The sequence below is a fragment of the Trichosurus vulpecula genome, chromosome 6 (genome assembly GCF_011100635.1).
Source record: "Trichosurus vulpecula isolate mTriVul1 chromosome 6, mTriVul1.pri, whole genome shotgun sequence".
Lineage (NCBI taxonomy): Eukaryota > Metazoa > Chordata > Mammalia > Diprotodontia > Phalangeridae > Trichosurus > Trichosurus vulpecula.
Genome location: NC_050578.1, coordinates 246666556 through 246688966, shown reverse-complemented (window position 1 = coordinate 246688966; position 22411 = coordinate 246666556). Strand labels below are relative to the sequence as shown.

The window sequence follows — 22411 nt, the reverse complement described above, 5'->3', positions numbered from 1 at the left end:
GAGTTTTCAGTCTAGCAAGAGCTGTGGCACATGTATAAACATGTAAGAAATGATAATATAAGTGTAGTGTTCCCTTTCAATGCTTCATCATGATGGAGAGACCATCTTGGATTTTCAAAAGTGCTGCCAAGCAGAGCCCAAGACCCGCTAGGTGCTAAAAAAAACCATCAAGGCTTCCCACATAGGTTTGTTGATGGACTGTGATCCAAAGTCTAGCCTAGCGAAGTTCAGAGATGTTCACTGCCCAGCAGACCTCAAGGTGTTGAGTTTTTTGGCTATAGTTACTCTCAACGACCCTCTCCCAAGGCAGAGGGGCTGTGAGCAATGTCAGTGGAGGGAGAGTCCACAACTGATTAACTGATGAGGCCAGAAGGGCCCAAGTATCCAACAGCTACAATGCCGAACAAAACAGAATCAGGTAAAAGAGGAACAGGGTGCGAGGTGAGCCTGAAGGAAGAAAAGATCCTTTCCATCTGCACCTAGCACACTGCCTCGCCCATTGTAGGTGCTTAATCAATGGTGATTGATTGATTGATTGATTGATTTGGGTGGGTGGAGGCCAGAACCAGAGAGGTCTTTGGGGAGAAGGTGATAGATGTTACATCTAGTTTGTGAAGGATTGGTAGGATAGGCAAAGATGAGTGGAGAGGAGTGCATATTCCCGGTGTAATAGAATTGTATGACCAAAAGCTAGACATACTTCGATGAGCAGATAAGCATCATTTGTAATTAGCTCACAGTAGGTAGGAGTGGGGAGTACTAGTTTTTGGGAGGCAATCCCATCAAAGGAAAAAAAGTTGAACCGGCCTGCGTTTTGTGTCTTCCAATGACCTGACCCCCAACCCCCTCTTAGCTCTCCTCCTTCCTACTCCCTATTCTTCCTAGGTTTCACTCTTAAGGGACCGTCATAATTGCTAATAAAACTTTGGTTGTGATTAGCACAAATGAATACACCCCATCTAACCAGTTATTCACATTGGAGTGGAAAACTCCTGTAAACCCAAAGGCCCCTCTATGGACTCAAAGGAATAAAGCCCTAACAGTGAAATTTCAGACACCGATATTGGAAGTGGGCAGCATGTTTTGGGCCAGAGTGACCTGTTCGATGCCCCTTAATTCATACCGCAGAGGCAGCTGCCTGGTCTACCAACTCTTACAAGTTTATGACCATGGGCAAAATACAATTTTCTGAATTTCAGTTTCCTCATCTTTAAAATGGGGATAATATTATGCTACCTGCCTCCCAGGGTTGTTGTGGGGAAAGGAGTTTGTTTAAAAAAAAATAGAAACATAACCTGTGACTATTATTTATCCATAAAACCCTGTGCTTGGGCCATGTGTACATTATCTGTGCAAAAATCAATGGTACAAATAATAATAATATAATTAACAATAATATAATTATAATAAATATCATTATAATATAATATAAACATGAATATAATCACTGTTAGCATTTTTATAACATTCTATGGTTTGCGAAGAACTTTTCATGTCTTATATCATTTCATCCAAGGTTGTCAATGGAGGTGCTTTTATTATCCCCATTTTATGAATGAGTAAAAATAGTCTTCTTGGAATGAGCATATATAGTTCTTTCCAATCATCAGAACCACTTAAATGTATAGATATAATGTTCTCATCACAAGTGATTCTTTATATATTTTATATGTATTTATTTTCCTTGAAGTATGTCTCAAATATACTACCACCAGACTTTGAAGTAATAAAGTATTGTCTAATTCAGGTTGTTCATTTGTTCTGTTAGCCCTCCCTCTCAAGACTGCTAAATAGAAAGACTATTGAGCTAGGCATCAGCAGACGAAGATCTATCCAATCATTTGGCATTTATTAAGTACCTACTATGTGTAAGTCATTGTTCTGGGCACTGGGGTCAAAAAGATGTTTTTTAAAAAAGCATTATCCTTGGCTTTAAGAGCTTTAAATTCAAATCCTGGCTCTGCCCTCTTGGGTGTACCCATGAGAAAGTCATTGTAACTCTCTGGGCCTCAGTTTCTATGCCTGTAAAATAAGGCATAGGATTAGATGACCTTTAAGGTGCCTTCTGGATAGAACACATATTATGTTTTGAGGTCTCTCCCAGGTCTAATTTTATGTCTCTGTGACTTATTTATTCCAAAGCAGGATGGCTTTGTTGTATTTGTTATCATACTTAGGTTAAACTACCACCTGTCTCTGGGGAGGGGGGAGGGAGAGAGAGGGAGAGAGAGAGAGAGAGAAAGAGAGAGAGAGAGAGAGAGAGAGAGAGAGAGAGAGAGAGAGAGAGCACCCTGTTGGGACATGTTACCCAGATTGCCAATTTTACAGAGCAAAGACCAGAAGATCAGAGAACAGGAGTATCCTTCCCAAGTCACAGAAGATACCATTATGAAGCTGAAAATTAACATTTTCCCTCAACTCCCAGTCTTATATTCCCTCCATGAAACAGTGTTGACTTTTTCCTTTTACTGGACAATTCTGGAGGAAGACTTTATTTTAAAGTTTTATTATAAAAACAAATACAACTAAGTCCTTAGGAAGCCAAACCAAGACATAAATAACATTGTATGAATCTATGGCCCTTTTAATAGCCCAGCAACTTAGAGGGAGCTGGGTGGGAGAGCACAGTGAGCTGGGATGGGAATGAGGAAGACCCAAGCTTGAATTCTGACTCCTACACTTACTAGCAGTGTGGTCCTGGGAAGGTCATTTAACTTCTCTGTCTCAGTTTCCTCATCTGTAAAACGAGAGAGTGGTCGTATCAAGTAACACCCAGGGTTGCTATGAGGATCGAATGATAGATAGATAGACATAGAGAAATAGATATAGATAGATAGATAGACAGATAGACATACAGAGGTAGATATAGATAGACAGACACAGAGAGATAGACAGATGTAGATAGATAGAAATAGATAGAGATAGACAGAGATATAGATAGATAGATGATAGATATACACACATACATATAAACACAAACATCTATATCTACATATCACATATCTATATACATACATGTCTATACCTAAACATACCTATATCCACATATGTAAATACACACATAGCATTTAACACACATAGGTACATATAACTATATGTGCAAGGTGCTGTGCTTAATATATACATACACACTTAAATACATCACATTTACATATGTATAGATACACATATATACATACATGTGTAAAATGTTAGGCTTAATATACACACACATATATGCACAAAATGTTATCTATATATGTATGTATGTATGTATGTATACGTAAAATGCTATGCAAGCCATAAAATACCACGTAAATGCTTATATTAGTAATTAGTAATAGGAAGACCTGAATTCAAATTCTGTCACTAGCTTTGAGACCCTGAGCAAGTCATTTCACTTCAGTCAGCCTCAGTTTCCCCATCTGTAAAATAAGGACAGTAATAGCACCTATCTCGTGGGGTTGCTGTGAGGATGAAAATCAAATATTCGTAAGGTGCTTTGCACACCTTAAGGCACTATGTAAATGCTAGCTCTTATTGAGGTGCAGTAGTAGCCGTATCCAGAAGTGCCAGCCACATGGGCAAAGCCATTTGTCTTCAAGAGGACAAGGATACTGGGGCCTCGTTTGAGGAGCTGGATCCCATGATGTACTTTATTCAATGTGTTTTCCTTTGTCTTTTCTGTCCTGTAGGTATTCTCCCCTGGGTATCGCCTGCCTCATCTGTGGGAAAATCATCGCCATCAAGGACTTGGAAGTGGTCGCCAGGCAACTAGGGATGTACATGGTCACTGTGATTGTGGGTCTCATCATCCACGGAGGCATCTTCCTCCCTTTGCTTTACTTCGTGGTGACCAGGAAAAATCCTTTCTCCTTTTTTGCTGGTATTTTTCAGGCCTGGATCACAGCCTTGGGCACAGCTTCCAGGTAGAGGATACAAGTAGTCATTTCTCTTTCTTCCCTCCGTTCCTTTCCCCCACCCCCAAGTCCCTGGCTTCTCCTATCTCTCAAATCTGTTATCCTAAAAACCATCCAGAGCCCTTATTAGAGAAGAACAGCTTTGGAGGTGGCTCAACAAGGATTCAAACCAACAGCCTCTGGCAATTTTAAAGGATCTTGTTCATGAAGCCAAGTATCTGTGAATTCATTTGGTGTAAGAATTCTCTCCTTCACTGATAAAAATCAAAATCACAGACTTTTAAAGTTGGAAGGGATATCAATGACCATCCATCCCACCCAAATACAATGAGTCCCATCTGTAACTTAGGAAAGAATCGTAGAGACTCACCTAAGGCTCAGAGAGTTTAGGTGCCTTACCCGTGGTCACACAGCTAGTAAGAGTTAGAGATAAGATTCAACTCCAGATCTTCCTGACTTCAAATCCAGCATTCTACACTCGGCCTTGCTGCCTTTCTAGGCATGATTTCAGGAAACATTCACTAGAAAGGAATGAATCCTAGCCAATGACTCTTTGCTAATATTTTACCTAATATGAGGCTATAATATATCCATGCTCAATTCATACCAAGATTTCTAAGTGAAATTGTAATTTTCACTTGAACTACTTGTTTCCCCCACATGGCCCTCCCCACCGTCTCTCTCTCTCTCTCTCTCTGTCTCTCTCTCTCTCTCTCTCTCTCTCTCTCTCTCTCTCTCCCTCACTCTTTCTCTCTTCCCCCCTCTCCCTCCCTCTCTCTCATTTTATTTCCTTTTTAAAATTTTAAATTGTTTCATTACAAATACCATTGAACACCAGCAACTATACTTGGTTAGTAATGATTTAGATTTAAAATAATAAATTGTGTAGCACCCCCTCTTTTATATGCTTTTATACACTATCAATAGGAATGACCCATCTTCTCAGTCAATCACTTTGGCTTTAGCGTGGGTTCTTTCTTGACCCAGAAAAAGAGATTCACATTATGTAAAGAAATCATAGGTTTTAACCTATCTCTAATTATGTATTTAAATCTTCATTACATTCTTTTGATTGATTTATTCAAGTAGGAGAGGAACCATAAAGTATCCTGAAAACTTTTCAGTCATTCCCCCTGAGTCCCTATATGGGGCTTTTTTGTTTGTCCATTCATTTTCATTAACTTTATTGTTATTATTTATAACACAGATTTTATTCCTTTTTTTAAATTCCAAATTATCTTTCTCGCTCTCCCTTCCCAATCCAATGAAAAGGCAAGAGAAACAAAACTAATTACAAATTCTCACTTGCTTTCAATGTCTATGGTGAATGTATAGCCCATTTTCCTCGTTTTTCTTTCTTCTTTTGCATTATTTCACAAATTTTTCCATACTGAGTTCTTTGTATTCCTCATGTGTACTGGTCTTCATTACATTATGAAATTCCATTGCATTGAAGTTCCACAATTTATTTAAACATTCCCCTGCAGCTGGACTTTTATTTTTTTTTTGCTGGTTTCCAGGATTTTGTAATTATGAATAACACTGCCCTGAAAATCTTTGAATAGACAGCCTTCCTTTGTTGTTTTGGCTGATATTGTCAGAGACAACAATGGAATTATTGGGTCATGTCCCTATTTTTTAAAAAAGCCTTCCAGAAGCCTGTCATGAAATGTTATTTTTCCCAACTCTGAAACTCCCCAAATACATCTTCTTGGAAAATGCTCTGTTAGGAATGCCCCATTGCTTTGACTTTCTGAAGAGTGATTCTTCCAAAGCAGGAGAACAGATTCTGAGGATAGAAAGAGGCAGGGTTGACATACTTGGGCACCTTTTGGGGACAAATCAGAATCCATCAGCCACATTGCCTCCTCATGGGCTCTCTGAACTCCACATGAACTTCCAGTTTGCAACCAGAATGAGATTCTCATGGGTATATGTGACATTAGTAGAGGAGAGGCTCTTCCTTCATTTACCAGACAAACCTGATATGGAAGAAATCCAAGAGAACTCCTGGGGACCAAAGAAAAGAAATCCTTCAATCATTTCATGGGTTGGATTTTGTATTTTAAATCACCAGGTATTTGCTTTACCAGTGGTTTCCAAAATGGTGATGATAGTAAGCTTGTAACAGTTGGCTTTTCCTTGCCTGTGTATGTAGGTCTATAGAATATGAATTGAGTTAAAATTCCAGCCTGGCCCCCTTCTCTTTATTTGGCCTTAGACAAGTCGCTTTACCTCTATGGGCCTCTGTTTCCTCCTTTGTGAAATGAGAGTGTTTTATGAGATCACCTCGAGAGTCCATTCCCAATCTAAATCTATGAAGAACCATCACAAAACAGGACAGGGATAGGATCAGGTGAGGAAGAAGGGAACCCTGGGGTCTAGCATTATTTGTTCCCCAAATCACAGAGAGCTGAACCAAGGGTTTTTACTTTCCAGATTAGCGTCAGGTTCAAGGTTTAACAGTTTGTCTGCCAGAGAAGACTCCAAGTTTTCCTTAACTGACTTGCAATGTCTTCACAAGACCCCAACAGGAAACCTGATTAGCACTTAGCAAGCCTGATTCTGATATCATCCTAACAAATCCATGGAAGTGAAATCAGTGGAGTTTGGAATCAGAGATAATAGAATAGAAAACTGCCCATATGGCCTGAATGTCTAGAACTGTGCTGTTAATCTCAAACGAATGGGGGAACATCTTAGGACTTTTTTCCTCCTTTCCTTCTGGGCCTTGGAAACTTCCCATATGTCTTAATGTCTCTAATTACAAAGACTTTATCTATGCCTATGAGAGAAAATTAGTGACTCCAAGGAACTATCTTTTGGTTAATTAATGGTTTGGTTTACAAATCCTAAAGTCATATCTTGCCCTTTTCTCTGGTATTACTATTGGGAACCAAGCAATGATTCATCGTTATTACCATGGACATCATCATCATCACAGTTGGATTGGTATACCCCTTTAAGAGCTGTAAAACACTTCACATAAATTTTCTCATCAGATCCTCCAAATAGCCTTGTGAAGGAGGGGACGTACAATTTTCCAGATGAGGAAACTGAGGCTCAAAGATGTTAAAAGACTTCTATAGAGTTGTATGGCAGAAAGAGAAGTAGCTTTGGAGTCAGTTGGCCACCTCTTATGTTTTTTATCTGTGCAACCTTGAGTAGGTCAAATCGTCTTTCTGTTTCCTCTTCTGTAAAAATGAAGGCATTGGCCTAGATGGCCTCTAGGTCTATGGCACTAGCCTATCCTATCCCAGAGCTAGACCTGGAAAGGACCATAGAAGCTCTCCAGTCTAATATCCTCATTTTTACAAAGGAGAAAATGAAGGCCCAGAGTAATGGAGTCACACAGGTAGTAAGTGTCAGAGCCAGGATGAGAAGCCAGTTCCTTTCTCTCCAAATCATTCACTGTTTCCATTACAATCATCATTTTTTTCTTAAAAATTACTATTTGGCTAGAGTTTCCTTGAGGGAATCTATTGTGTCAGGAATTGCATACTGAACATCAGCCCATTGGTATTTAACCCTCAGAGTCACAGGGGAGAGGACCAAGCCTTCAAACAGTCAAATCCGTGTCCTTTGTGCCTCAGCTACTTGTACACCACATCAGGAAATCAAGTATGGTTGACTAGTTTTTCTCAATGGGCACATACATGCGACTAGGCTGCTTTGCAGGAAGGATTCCAAAAGACTGGAGTCCTAGAAATGACCTCCTAAAATCAGAGTTGTCAAAAGTAATTAGGAGAGAGAATACCCAACAACATGAAGACACTAGCAACATGGTGCCCCTGCTTTTGGGTCATTTGGATGAGGGTCTGTTTCCTTGGCTTGCGGCACTAACTAGAATGATAAAGAGCTTTAGTTGTTCCATCTATAAGAACTGGGCATGTTTTACCCTGGAGAAGTGAAGTTAGGAAAGACAGGATAGCTGACTTCAATCATGAGAAGGGCTGTCTAGTAGATGAAGGCTTAAACTTGCTCACTTAGGTCCCGCAGGGCTCAGAACCAAGAGCAGTCAATGGAAATGGCAAAGAAATAAATGTAGATTGGATATCAGGGGAAAAGCCTGCCTACTCATTAGCATTCCTCAAATGTGAAATGGGCCTCCTCAGGAGACTGCAATCCATCAGTGGAGGTCTTCAAGCAAAATCTGGAGGCTGTTTTGTTGGATATGCTACAAAATGGCTCCTTGGTCAGATATGGGTATGAAAAGATGGCCTCTGAGGTCCCTTGTTATTCTGAGATTCAATTCACATGAGCCTTCAATGCAGGAAAGAGCTAAAGGCATCCTAGTGCCTACTTGGAATGATTTTTCTTTTCTTTCTTCTCTCAATTAAATTCACCCAGTACAAAGATGAGAGCTCTTGCTTTCTCACTCTCATTTTCCAAAGTCTATTGAATCATTGCATAGCCCTTGGGTGACACTATGTACCAGTGAGTGAAGTAATGAGAATTAATGGACACCAATGGGCCCTTGAGCGGCCTCAGGCTTATATATTTCTAGGATCTCACTGCTGTGAGGCCATCTCTGGATAGTCATTCTGCATGATTGCATTTGGCTCTTATCTGGTGGGTTGTGTTTGTCTATATGTGTAGTGGGGGGGGGGGGGGAATGCAGAAATAAAAGATGTTATCTCATCAAAATAGCAAGAGGCAGGTAGAAGAAAATTACCTCTATCCTAATTAGGCCAGGCCTCAAGGATAAGGCTTCCCGTTATGAGATAGCTCTAAATGGACCTTTATAGCATCTAAAGCACAGATAGATAGGGATAGAATGACTCCTCAGACCCTTGCCTAGGCATGAGAAGTCAGGAAAGCAGTAACTACTCCCAGCTGGTTTGGCAGATGCATTAAGACCAACTAGTATATTATCCCAGAATCATAAATGTGGAATAGGAGGAACTCAAAGACAATTTAGCCCTTCCCTCTCATTTTACAGATAAAGGGACTGTAAATTAGAGAAATCATGTGACTTGCCCACATCTTAGGGCATCGGATATAAAATTTCAACCCCAGCCCGTGAACTCCAAAGCTAATGCTTTTGCCACTGCCTTCATCAGAACAATCCTTCATCTTCCCTAAGGATGAAATGACTAATCCTAGAATCTCAGCATAAGAAAGGACCACAGAGTCCAACCCTCTTACAATACAACCAACTCGTCGTTGTCCAGCATTTGTTTGAAGATTTCCAAGGAGAGGTGTTCACTCCATCCTGGGGCAGCCTTTTCCACTTTGGACTAGTTCTAATCCTTAAGTTTATCCTTACAGAATGACTGGAGTTCAGAATTGGAAGGCATTTCAGAGGCCTTTCTAGCCCATCCCATTTCCCCCAAAAGAATCCCCACTTCAATGTATCAGAGAAGTGGTCATCTAGCCTATGTCTGAAGACTTCTCATGAAAAGGAGCCCATGACCTCTGGAGACATCTTCCTTGTGAACAGCTGTAATCATCAGGAATTCTATCATCAAGCCCAAATTTGCCTCTGGGGCCAAGCAGAAAATGTCTAATCCTTGTTTGTTCTCTCTCATCTTTGTGATGGACTAAGTCCAAATGCACTGAATGTTGGAAAAGAAAAATATGCTACCCAAAAACACAGTGCAGCATAGCAGAGAGAAAACTGGACTGAGAATGAGGGGCTGAGTTCTGGTCCCAGCTTTTCTACCCTGGAAAAATTCACTTCACATCTCTGTGCCTCAGTTTACTAATTTGTAAAATGAGGGGCCTGCACTGGGAGACCTCTAAGATAAAAGTTCTATTTCTAAATCTATGACCTAAGGGCATAACCTCTTTGAGCCTTAGTTTCCTTATCCATAAAAAAGTAACATGTATATTAGACCTCATAGGCTCTTGTAGGGTTCAAATATATATGAAATATTTTTAGCACCACATAAATGTCAACTATTATTTTTTCACTCGATAACAGAGAACTAGAGTGGCATAAAAAATAGCTGCCCTTAAGGGTAAATCAAGTGCTCTGACATATGTAGGTTGTGTGACCATCAGTTAAGTCGCTTAAACTCTCAATGCCCCAGACAACTCTCTCAGATAGGAATTCCTAACCTTTTTGTGGGTCCTGAACTCCTTTGGCATTCTGGTGGGACTTAAGAAACTCTTCTCAGAGTAAAGTGTTTAAATGCACAAAAGAAAATACGCTGGATTACAAAGGAAATCAATTATGCTGAAACCCAGTTATCTATCTATCTATATATATATTTTAGCAAATTTTTATATTTATGTTTATATATTTTATAAATATGTTTACAACACAATATGTAAATGTATTTGTGCACATAAAGTTTTTAAATATTTTATTTCTGTATTTCATAAATATATTTATATGCACATACAAATATATAAACATAATATATAAATATGTGTATATGAATGAAAAATTTTAAATGTTATATCTATATATTTTATAACATATATAATATATGCATATATAAATGTGTAAACATAATGTATATTTATATATATATGTTTTAAATAAATATTATATATATATATTTAAATTTAAACCTCCCAAGTCAAGAACCTCTTAATCTTGAGGTCTCTATACAACTAAGTTATGAATCAAGTGCTTTTTTGCATCAATAGAAATTTTGGGTTTTTTTGTTTTTGTTTTTAATTGGGAGCTCCCTGTATATTCTGATGAAATCACAAGTCCAGTCCTTCTAAAGTGACAGAAACAAAAAATGCAAAGGTTTTGCCAATTTGTTTTGTCCACATCTGAGATTTTTTTCCTGTTTCTTGGTCATATATTCATTGAAATGTGAGCTAAGCCCTCAAAGCAGGTAATGATGGTGTCCCAAGGCAAGACATGACCCCAGCCACCTGCACTGTTTTCCATGTAATTTGCACTTGGAGACATTTCCTATGTCATTCCCCAATCTCCATCCATATGGGAACGCTCTTTCTGGCCCTTGGAAACCTTTAGTAACACAGTAAAACATTTGGTAATACTAAGTTTCTATTTAAGGGATTTGTCCAAGAGCCCTCAGGAATCTTCATTTCCCCAAATGGATCATGAAATCATAGTCCCAGCTCTGGGAGGGGAGAGTGTGAAGTCATGCCATCATGTATATGAAGAGAGAGAAAGATCACATGCTTCAGTGATGGATGACATAGGAGAGGCTGAGGAGTTGGTCTAAGCCCGTTGAAATAGGGAGCTGAATCATCTTTCACGTTCTCCCAGTCCGCTGCTGATCTCCCCAGCTCATGTTCTCAGCAGCAATTCACATCCTGGTCCAGTGTCCTCAGCATTTCAAGGGCCAGTTCTGGGGCTGCCCCTAGGGCCTGGGACTGATCTGCTCTCTCGTTCCCATGGAGCATATGTACGTAGCCTTACTACCCCAAAATCCAGGGTCACTAGAAAATTCTTCCTGCCTCTATGGTGCTGTTTAGAGTAGATTCTCCTCTGACCCAAACTCAATGCAGCCCAATTAGGTCAGGCAAACATTTCGTTTTGAAACAAACAGGCTTTAGTTGTGCTTCAAAATGTTACCAGCTGGAATGGCCCAGGTGGGAATGTGGACTCTGGGGAAAAAGGAGTCAGTGGAGCTTGACATATGCCATGAAAATTCGCTTGACATATGTCATGAAAATTCAAACCAACCAGAAATACTTTGTCATTTCTGGTAGCTAATATATTAAAGGTTTAAATTAAATTTTAGGCCTGGCCGCCTCCTAAATTTAGCACTCGGTCCTCCAAACACAGCACATGACTTGAAGAACGAATGTTAAAAAAGCCAAGATGGAAACATTTTCTTAAAGGGTTTTGTAAGATGGGTCTCTCTCTTTCTGTGTTTGTCTCTTAGTGCTGGTACATTGCCTGTCACTTTTCGTTGCCTGGAAGAAAATCTGGGGATTGATAAGCGTGTGACCAGATTTGTTCTCCCAGTTGGAGCAACCATTAACATGGATGGGACAGCACTATATGAAGCCGTGGCAGCTATCTTTATCGCCCAGATGAATGGGGTAGTCCTGGATGGCGGGCAGATCGTAACTGTGAGGTGGGTAGCTTGTTCTGGAAAGGTTTTTTTTTCCTTTTGTATTAGCCCCCTTCTCTGGAATAATTTATACCTATAGGGCCCCTTCATAGAGAAAGAAACAGAAATTAAAGTTTCTAAGTACAATCTATAATAGACAAAGTGAAAAGAACAATGACCAGATGGGGCATAAAGGCCAAAAGAATCAAAGTATTACTGAGAAGTTATGGCAGAGATGATGAAATACAAAAAGGAAAACTCCTATAAGCCCTGATACGGTCAATTCGACAAGCCTTTATTAAGTATCAATAGTTTACAAGGCACTATGGTTCGTGGTGAGGACACATACAGGAAGATCCAGTGATTTTATCAACAGAGGTATAACTCCTTACACCAAAACAAATCACAAGCCATCTAGGACTCATTGGGTAAGTTCTAGGGAGTGGCCAGAGGCACAAGGAGATTGCCCAGAATCACAAACCTAGCATCGGAAGTAAACCTAGACTTCAGTTCTTCCTGATTCTAAGCAGAACATTCAGACTACTATACTGTGCTGATGCTGGCCATACAATGCCAAAAGTGGAAGGAACAAAGGTACCTGTTCTCAGAGAGCTTTCTTCCTTTCTCTGTCCTGGAAATATAGATAGATAGATAGATAGATAGATAGATAGATAGATAGATAGATAGATAGATGGATGGATAGATGGATGGATGGATAGATGGACAGATAGATAGATAGATAGATAGATAGATAGATAGATAGATAGATAGATAGATAGATAGATGGATAGATAGATAGATGGATGGATGGATGGATGGATAGATAGATAGATAGATAGATAGATAGATAGATAGATAGATAGATAGATATACAGACAGACAGATAGATGAACAGAGATATATATTGATATATTAACAAATAGATATTTCTACTTCCTTTCTATATCATTGTAAAGAATATGTATTTTCATTTTACCTAGAATCAATAGATTATTCATGTTAAAATTAAACCAATTATATTTATCCTAAAAGCTATAGGACATAAGTCCAGAAATCAAAAGACCAGAGTTTTAGATTGTGAATCACTAGAGTTTAAGTTTCTTCATGGCCAAGACTGTGTTTTTGCCTTTCTGCATGTTGACAGTGCTTTACACATCGTCTGGCATGCACTTAATTAATGCTTACTGACTGACTGACTGATTAACTTGACTGTTGAAAGGGACTTTAGCAATTGTGTAGTCCAGCTCCATCGATTGACAGATGAGAATCTGACGTGAAGTGATTTACCCAGGTAGAAAGTCACAGAACTGGGAATCAAGGCCACTTGCTTTGACTCCAAATATGCCGCTGGTTCCCATTTAGTGATTCATGAGCCTTATTTGCAATACCAGTCCACGGGGTTCATGGTGAGAAATTGCTTGTGAATATTATCAGTAGTATGTTAAATTGAATGGCTAGGTGGCGCTAGAGTGCATAGAGTGCTGGGCACAGAGTCAGGAAGACTCATTTTCTTGAGTTCAAATCCGTACTCAGACACTTACTAGCTGTGTGACCCTGGGCAAGTCACTTCACCCTATTTACCTCAGTTTCCTCATTTATAAAATGAACTGGAGAAGGACACGGCAAAACCACTCCAGTATCTTTGCTAAGAAAACCCCAAATAGAATCATGAAGAGTTGCACATAATTGAAATGACCAAACAGCAATAACAAAACGTCAGATTACTCTGGGGGTTCACCACACATTTGTTGTTGTTGCTATTGAAAGCGGCTCTTAGAATGAAAAAATCAGAAATCAGTAAACCATACCATGCTACTTATCGGATATATCTGATGAGGGCATTGAAAAATGTATCCTCTTTAAACTTAAAAACTGTCTGGAAATACTTCTGACTTTTGTTATAGATGTTAATTCATTGAAGATTTTCTAAACACTTTTCTATGCTGTAAGATTGAGGGTCATCTGTAAAATGCAAGGAGTTGAAGGAGGTGGCCCCTTAAGTTTAAGGGTGTGTGACTGAGGAAAACAGTAGCTAAGCATATGGCATTCACTCCACAGGAGAAGCTGACTCAGTATAGCCTGTGAATTCAAGCACCCAGACATTTTTAAGAAATAACGTCTTCTTGTAGGCTGAAGAGCATCGTATTTTGTTCCTGTTTTCTTCTTATAAATAGAAATGAGCAGCTGGGGCAGGACATTATCCTGGAGTTGAAAGAATGAGCTGGGCCCCTCTGATGGATATCTGGTCACTGGCCTCTCTCAGACCGTTGGTCAAACCCCAGGAAGTATCAGATGCCTTGACGTTAATCTTGCTTTCATCTGGGCATGATTTCTCTCATAGGACTGATGAGTCTCCTCCCTGGCATGCCTTCCTTGGATTTGAGGGGTAGTTTTTTAAGAGGGTCCTCTTTGAGGAAGAGAGTCCATCTGGTTAACTTTCTCACAAGATCCCTTGGGTCTCATAAGCTGGCCTCAATTACTGGACAGTCATAAAACCCCACAATCCCAAGATGCTGAAGGCTGGAATCATGAAGTCATTACCAAGATGGTGATAATCCTTTCCCTTATTTCAGAAAGCTTTATGCCAGTTGACTGAGTAATGCTATGTCCAGTGCTTCAATTTATTTCAAGACTAATCCAGTCATTTAACATGAGAAATAAACCAGATTCTCATGTAACTAGTACTGCTATATTTCATCTTAAGGAGATGACAGATTTTCTACCACATCATCGCTGTCACCATCATCATTCCATGGTTCTTACTGAACACCCTCTAAGTGTTATAGATATTCATGGAATCCTTGGGCCAGAGAGGACCTGGGAGATTATCTAGTCACCTTCTTCTTCCTGCTCCCATCACCCATTTTGCCCATAAGCAAATTGAAGCTTGAGAGGTTAAGTGTCTTAGCTGGCCACCAATTCCAGAATAAGAATGTAAATCATGGGGTAGGAAAGGTAATGGTGAAACAAAATTCTGCATTTTTGTAAAGTTTAATAAAACAATATTTCAGACTCTGTAGGCACTGGAAGTTCAGTCATCCCAAATCCACACAATTCACTTGGCCTCTTCAGCTTTCTATGCCTGATCTGTCTTGGCTCTCCCATTTTTCTGCAGAGTTGTTTTCATCCTTACTGACTTAAGTCAAGTCAACAAGCATTTCTTAAGCTCTTCCTACCTTCCAGGCTCTGTGCTAAGCACTAAAGAAACAAAGAAAGATGAAATTGTGGTCCCTGACCACAAGGGGCTCACAATCAAATACTAACCACTATGTACAAATTAGATGCACCTAGGATAACCCAGAGGAGATCTCAAAGGGAAGGCATTGGTATTCAGCGAGATAAACAGAAGGCCAACGTGAGATCACAAAGGTCTTATAGTCCAGGCTCTGGTATTTACTGTGTGACCATGGACAAGTCACTTTGTATCTCTGGTCTTCAATTTCCACATCTGTAAAATGGAGGTAATGGTAATATTTGACCTCAGGGCTATCCTGAGAAAATGGCTTCGTAGACCCTGAAGTACAAAAATCAATGCGAGTTATTATTGTTATCTATCAAATATTCATCTCACTACATTAGAATTGTACGTCAAATAGAACCTAAAGCTCAAAAGAGTGAATCAATTCCAGAAGGTGTCACCTCATCATGGTTTAAAGATATATAGAGATATATGTGTGTATACGTACATCTAGATGTATATAGAGACATAGACACATCTAGAGAAAGAGAGGAGAGAGAGGAGAAAGGAGAGAAGAGACACAGAGAAAGGAAAGAGACAGAGAGACACAAAGCCCCATAGACCACAAACCACCCTGCCCCTCCACCTTGATCTTGATACCCTGGGGTAAATCCCTAGTTATCCATCCTAGTTACAGGTGTAATGAGTGATGAATTGGAATTCTTGTTTAAATTGCATATGATGTGTGAGCCAAAGAATGTACATCTTCTTTAATTATAGAAATTATCCTAATGTGGCCTTCTGAGTTATAAAGGAGTAGGTCAGCAGTATAAGTTCTAAATTCTGATTTCTTAAGCAAAATTCTGAAAAGGGCCCTGCCCTCCGGTCTACCTTGCTTCGAGGCACCCCCACTTTGGACTCTGCTTAAAGGGGGTGAAGAGTTGTTTAATGGACACCAAAAGGAAAAGTTGTGTGGTAGCTATGGGCACAAGGCAAGAAAGCCAGAGAAACTCGATGCCATTAATCAAGTGAGTAAGAGAAAGGAAATAGGAGTTTTCAGGCTGTGTCTAATCCAGGTTCATAAATTTGCCTTTGGAGGGGAACATATTTTTTACTGCTGTGTTTGAGGAGTAATGTGGTATTATGTTGCAGAAAAAGCATTGGACAGAGGTCAGAAGACCCCGTAGGGTCAAGATGTGTCTTGTCCTGGGGGCAGGGGTGTGGAACCTGCAGCCTCGAGGCCACACGTGTGTCTCTAGGTCCTCAAGTGTGGCCCTTTGACCCAATCCAAACTGTGGATTTTAATTCAATCAAAGGGCCGTACTTGAGGACCTAGAGGGCCACATGTGGCCTCCAGGCTGCAGGTTCCCCACCCCTTTCCTAAGGCGAATCTCTTCATCAAGGTTTTCTCATTTGAAAAACTAGGCTTATAATATTTCCACATGGGATTATTGTGAGGAAATCACTCTGTGAATTGTAAAGTGCTATGCAAACAGGATTCAATCATAATGGTAGCAACAAAAGTCCCACCAATAATAATATAACATCGATAATAGCAATAAACTGTAGATCTCTATAGGGCAGTGAATAAACTGCTGGGCCTGGAAAGAGTTCAAATCCTGCCTCAGACACTTACTAGCTGTGTGACCCTGGGCAAGTCACTTCACCCTGTTTGACACAGTTTCTTCATCTGTCAAATGAGCTGGAGAAGGAAATGGCAAACCACTCCAGTATCTCTACCAAGAAAACCCCCAATGAGGTCATGGAGAGTCAAACACATCTGAAATAACAATAAAATAGATCTCTGTACAAACTAATAGGAGGAGTATTTGCAAGAGCGATGATCCCAGGAGTTCTCAATTTTTAGGAGCACCCAGAGGGGTAACTAAGGTGGAATGATGATGGTTTTTATCCCAGGATGCTCAATTTTGAGAACACTGACAGCATGTTTAGGCTTTTGCCAGCATATAAACCATAGGCTTAATTGATTTTTTTTTTGGTTGATTAATTAAACAAAAATGAGTTCTCATTTAACAAAAATCATTCATCAAGATGGAAAATTAGTGGATGCCAGGCTGGGCTAAGCTGTACCACCATTTATTAGCTTTCTCAGCAGTAATTTTCAGGTGTCCCACTATTACTTTTTCCATCTTATGGGACAGCGTCTTACCTCAACAGAAGCCCAACTTTGTGACACTAGCCATGGGCATAGTTTGTGCTCCTCATCTCTAATGAGATAATCACATTTGTAAATCATTTTAGTGTGGCGCCTGGCATGGAATAGGTACTTAGCAAGTACTCAGTCCCTTTCTCACCTCACACACACACACACACACACACACACACACACACACACACACACAAAATCCCAGTTAGAGCTCAGTGCTTAGAACTGTTCCCCAGGCATAGCAAGAGTCAGAGGATGGGACAAAGCATGAGTATAAACACCTAACTCCACCCCTGTCATAATTGCCCATTTTAAATGTGCAGAATTGATGAGCCCAAGCTTAGAGATCAAGAACTGGTGTCCTTAAAAGGCTGTTTGCTTCCAGGGCAGAAAATGAGGATAAAGTGACTCATAAGACTGATTACACATATGACAAGGGTGAGAGCCAAGACCGTTGGCATTTGGGAAAGATTCGCCTGCTCAGCTTTCTAATCAGGCCCAGTGAAAAGACAGAGTCTTCTCTCTCTCCAGCTTTCAGGCCCTTAAAGGCGGGGTTCAGTAAAGTGAGTCTCCCCAAGATGTCTGGTTCTGAACCACAGTTTTAAAATCTCCTGTGCCCTCTCCTAAGTGACCGTGGAGAACAGAGATCTCTAGGCTCAAGTACGGGAAACAGTAGGTGTTATAGATACAGCATCTAAATTGTGGTAGATCTGAGCACAGTATGCCAAATGCTCCCTGGTGAACGTTAGATTAGGCCAGCTTAAACGATTTAATTGGCCACTGGACTGTTTGGGTAGAATTTTTGAGCTATCCACAGGAGTATCCCCACATCCTAGTAAAGTCAGCTAGAAGTAATTTTTCTTTGAAACGTTACTTCCCTGGAAGTGGCGTGTTGATTAATGGAAGCTATGGAAGAAAAAAAAGACCTCTGTCTTTTGTGGCTCCTCAGAAACTAGGGATAATGGCTAATGTCCAGATCTCCCCAAAAGGTGGCTGGCCTGGAGCCACAGTCTTCCTCTCTACCAGACTGAGACTTCCACGACAGACCTAGGTGTGCCCAGGACATTGCTAATTATAAGCCAATTATGGGAGATGCTTCAGGAAGAAAGTTTCCCTTTTAAATTCCATATCATTTCTTGTCTGGCCCGCTTAGAATAATGGCTTTTCCATCCCAACCATGGAATGTCCGAAGTGTCTAGAGCGTTGTCTGCAGTCTGAAGGCTCGGTCTTCTTGTTGTCCGCTCTAATGAGAATGGAAACTCAGCCCTCTGGATCCTTATGTGGATGTTGGCGGTAGAGTACTTGGGCCTTCATCACATACTCCAGCAGGAAAAATGATGAGGAGGAGACTTTCTGCCCCTGAATTTTAGAGTTTGGTGGAGAGCTTGGCAGAACCTAAGTAAACATATTACTTGAGGATGGATTATAGCTCCATCCCCCATTTCCTTGGACTTGGGCAGGATAACAGGACCATAGATTGGAGCTGGAAGGAACCTCAGGGATCATTGAGTCCAAGCCGTCACTTTCACTTAGTGAGATACGGAGAGGGGATAGCACTTAGGATTAGAGGAACACAGATCTAGCCTGGAAGAGCCCTTCGTTTTATAAATAGCTACCCCGTGATACCTTTTAGCTGGAGAGGGCTATTGGAGAAGTGGGGACCGGAGAGGGAGGGAGGAATGACCCCAGAGCAGGATGAAGTTAGAGAGGTTTATCTCCCACGTGCCACATCCTCTCTTTGTTTCTACAGCCTCACAGCCACCCTGGCCAGTGTTGGAGCCGCAAGCATCCCCAGCGCCGGGCTGGTCACCATGCTTCTCATCCTAACGGCCGTGGGCCTCCCAACACAGGACATCAGTCTGCTTGTTGCTGTTGACTGGCTCTTGTAAGTATCTGCAGATCCTGTCATTTTAAAGGATTCTGGGAACTCCACCACTAAGCTGCAGAGTTAGGCTAGACAGATGTTTTCTGTTACCCTTCTTCTATATACTTATTTTGTACTTACGACTTGTTGAATGCTACACTTGACACATAATAGGTGCTTAGTAAATGCTAGTTGACTGACCGAAGCTCCTGACAGCCCCAGGAGAGGTCATAAGTTCCTCAAGAGAGATCATCAGATCATACATGGACAGAGAGTTGGAATAGCCCCTTCCAGCTCCATCTAGTTCAACCGCTTTGTTCTACAGAGAAGGAAACTAAAGCCTAGAGATTGAATGACTTGCATAAGGTTACACAGGTGGTGAGTGTCAGCAAAGGTGTCTGAGCCAGGTCCTCTGATTTCAGAGCCAGGGCCCTTCCACTGGACCATACTGCCTCCCTAAGGAATGTAAGCACAGGGATGGTTTGGTTTTTGCCTTTGTGTCTCCAGCACATTGTAAGCACTTAACAAATTACTGAATTGAACTGAGTGATGTTGGAAAGTGGTCTCCCCTCTCTGGGCCTCAGTTTCTCCACTGTGACAGGTGGCTGGGTTGAGTGATCTCTAAGGGTCCTGGATAAAATAAGGTATCTAAAAGAGCTTTGCAGATCTCAGAGTGCTACAGCAATCACTGTAGTTGCCACATGGTCCAGTGGAAAGTGCCCTGGCCTTGGCCTCAAAGAGAAGTAGCTCGGTGGAGAGAGTGCTGGACCTGGAGGCAAAAATATCTGAGTTTAAATCAAGCCTCAGATGCTTCCTAGCTGTGTGACTCCGGGCAAGTCACTTAACAACCTGTTTCCTTTTCTGTTTGTTGTCATTATGGTTGCTGAGTTGTTTCAGTCATGTTTGAATCTTCACGACCCCATCTGGCAGAGATACCAGAGTGGTTTGCCATTTCCTTCTCCAGATCATTTTACAGATGAGGAAACTGAGGCAAACAGGGCTAAGTGACTTGCCCAGGGTCACACAGCTACCGAGTGTCTGAGGCCAGATTTGAACTCAGGAAGATGTGTCTTCATGACCCCAAGCCACATTCTCTCTCCCTTGCACCACTCAGTGGTACAATGTGTGTAATGACACCTAATTCCCAGGGTTGTCATGGGCATCTAGTAAGATAATATTTGTAAAATTCTTCACAAACCCTAAAGTGCTATCCAAAGGCAAGCCATTATAATTACTGCCTTGTGACTTTGGGCCAGTCATCTGACTTCCCTGTGACTCATCTACAAATTGAAGGGGCTGGATAAGATGGCATCCAATGGTCCCTTCCAGCCTGGAATCTCTGCTTCTATCATGACTTATTATTTTATTTAATTCTTACTCATAAGCATTGCCAGGGGATTAGGTCTAAGACACTTGCAAATCCATTTGAAACAACACATGAGTTTCTGAGTCATGTTTCTGAGTTGTCTTTTTTATAGGTTTTGAATCAGAAGGGAAAATCATACAAGTAAAGTGGCCTTAAATTACAGAGTGTCGGGGGAGATGGCCCTTTGGGCTTCCTCCCAGCCCCAGAATTCCCAGAACCTCAGCAGAAAATTCTTGTCCTCTGAATAGAAACCCCTGGAGGGCAGGGCTTGTTTCACTTTTGTTTCTGTCTACACATCACTTAGTACTGTGCCTGGCACTGGTAGGCATATAACAAATATTTGTGGATTGATTACAACATATAAACCAAGAGATCTTAAACTGGTCCATGGTTAGATCTCAGGGGATCTAACCATTGGCTAGGGAAAAAAATCTTTATTTTAAGTGGCATAGTGAGGATTTGCACCCAGGTCCTAGGACCCCAAATCCACTGATCTTTCTACTGTATCACCTTTGGAGGGTTATGGCAGCAGGATCTGTGATTATTAACTTATAAATCTGAGTTGAAATGTGTTTTAATCTATTTCAGAAATTATGATGGACAAATGGGAAGATAGGATGGGCAAAGACAAGAGATCAAAATGGCTTTTGTCCTAGCCTCTCTGGAGCTATGAACTCAGCCTGAGGAAGGCAGTCAGAGACAGGATCCCTGGGTTGCACTATACCTCTCTCACTTCCTGGATGTGTGACCTTGGGCAAGTGCCTTACTTTCTGGGTTAAAACAATTTAATTTGTAAAAGGATAATAATACCTTTTGTATTTGAAGGCAGGGAACCAGATAGAGTCCTGACTCTGGAATCAGAAGGCCTGGGTTCTAATCCTATCCATGACACTATCTGCATGACCTTGGCCAAGTAACTTGCCCTCCCTGGACCTCAGTATAACCATCTGTAAAATTGGGGGATTGGACTCGATGACATCTGAAGGCCCTCTTTCTGGCCTTGGATTTGGATCCCAGAACTTTGGGGAGACTCCAGTTCTCAGACTAGGAATCTACAAGACCTAGGTTTCTACAAAAGTGAGTGGTGGTTATGAAGAAAAAAAGAGGGAGGTCAGTTTTAAGAGGGAAGAGAGAATAGGTGGTGCTGGTGAACTATTCCAGGGGCTTGGAGCTGGGACAGCCTCCTTTGAATGAGTAACTAGAGCCACATTCTTTCTCGGCAGCAAGGGGAAATGTTGGCAGTGACCGTGGGGCCAGGGCTCGGGGGTTGCTGGGCTCCCTATTAGTGACCGGGAGGCTATTGTCAGAACCAAGGAGTTTAAGAAGGATCTGGTTCCAGACAGAGACAATCCAAAGGGGGAGAAAAGGATAACATAGAGAAGAAAAGGGAAGGGGATTTTTTTCCTCTCTCCAGGCACAGTTTCCAAGCTTTCATAACTCTAGAAATTTTTTAATTTAAAACTAAACAAAACCCTGCAGTGACATTTAATGGTGCCCCGTTATTTGCCAACCACTGGAAACCATCCAGCTTTACTCCCGCCCACCAAGCCCTGGAGGCTTTTCACTGGGATGGCTCAGGAGGTCTGTAAATGTCACTGCAGAAGGCCTCATTCTGGAGGCCTGAGAACAGCCTCGACTGCCAGGATATGCACAGTGGATAGAACCTCTAAACCGGAGCTGATTCTCAGAACCAAGTATTTGTATGACAATCTGCTGTGAATGACTGAGTGTAAGTGTGTGTATGTATATACACATGTGTACACATATATGTGCCCATCTACATATACACACACATACATACAGTTAGAAAGATAGGGATACATAGTCAGTAGACATTTATTATGTGCCAGGCACTGTGCTAAGTGCCAAATATACAAATAGGAAAAAGAAAGACAGTTCCTTCCTTCAAAGGACTTACGATCTAATTGGAGGAAGACTGTGCATAA

The 22411-nt window shown here is 41.1% G+C and overlaps 1 protein-coding gene across 1 annotated transcript in view; it reads left to right on the top strand.

Annotated features, from left to right (window-relative positions):
- SLC1A2 (solute carrier family 1 member 2) overlaps window positions 1–22411 on the top strand; it is a 101756-nt gene that overhangs the window by 65556 nt on the left and 13789 nt on the right. The window contains exons 7-9 of the mRNA XM_036763549.1: window positions 3675–3908; window positions 11720–11914; window positions 18986–19120. Coding sequence (XP_036619444.1) covers window positions 3675–3908; window positions 11720–11914; window positions 18986–19120 — 564 coding nt within the window. The remainder of the gene's footprint in view (window positions 1–3674; window positions 3909–11719; window positions 11915–18985; window positions 19121–22411) is intronic.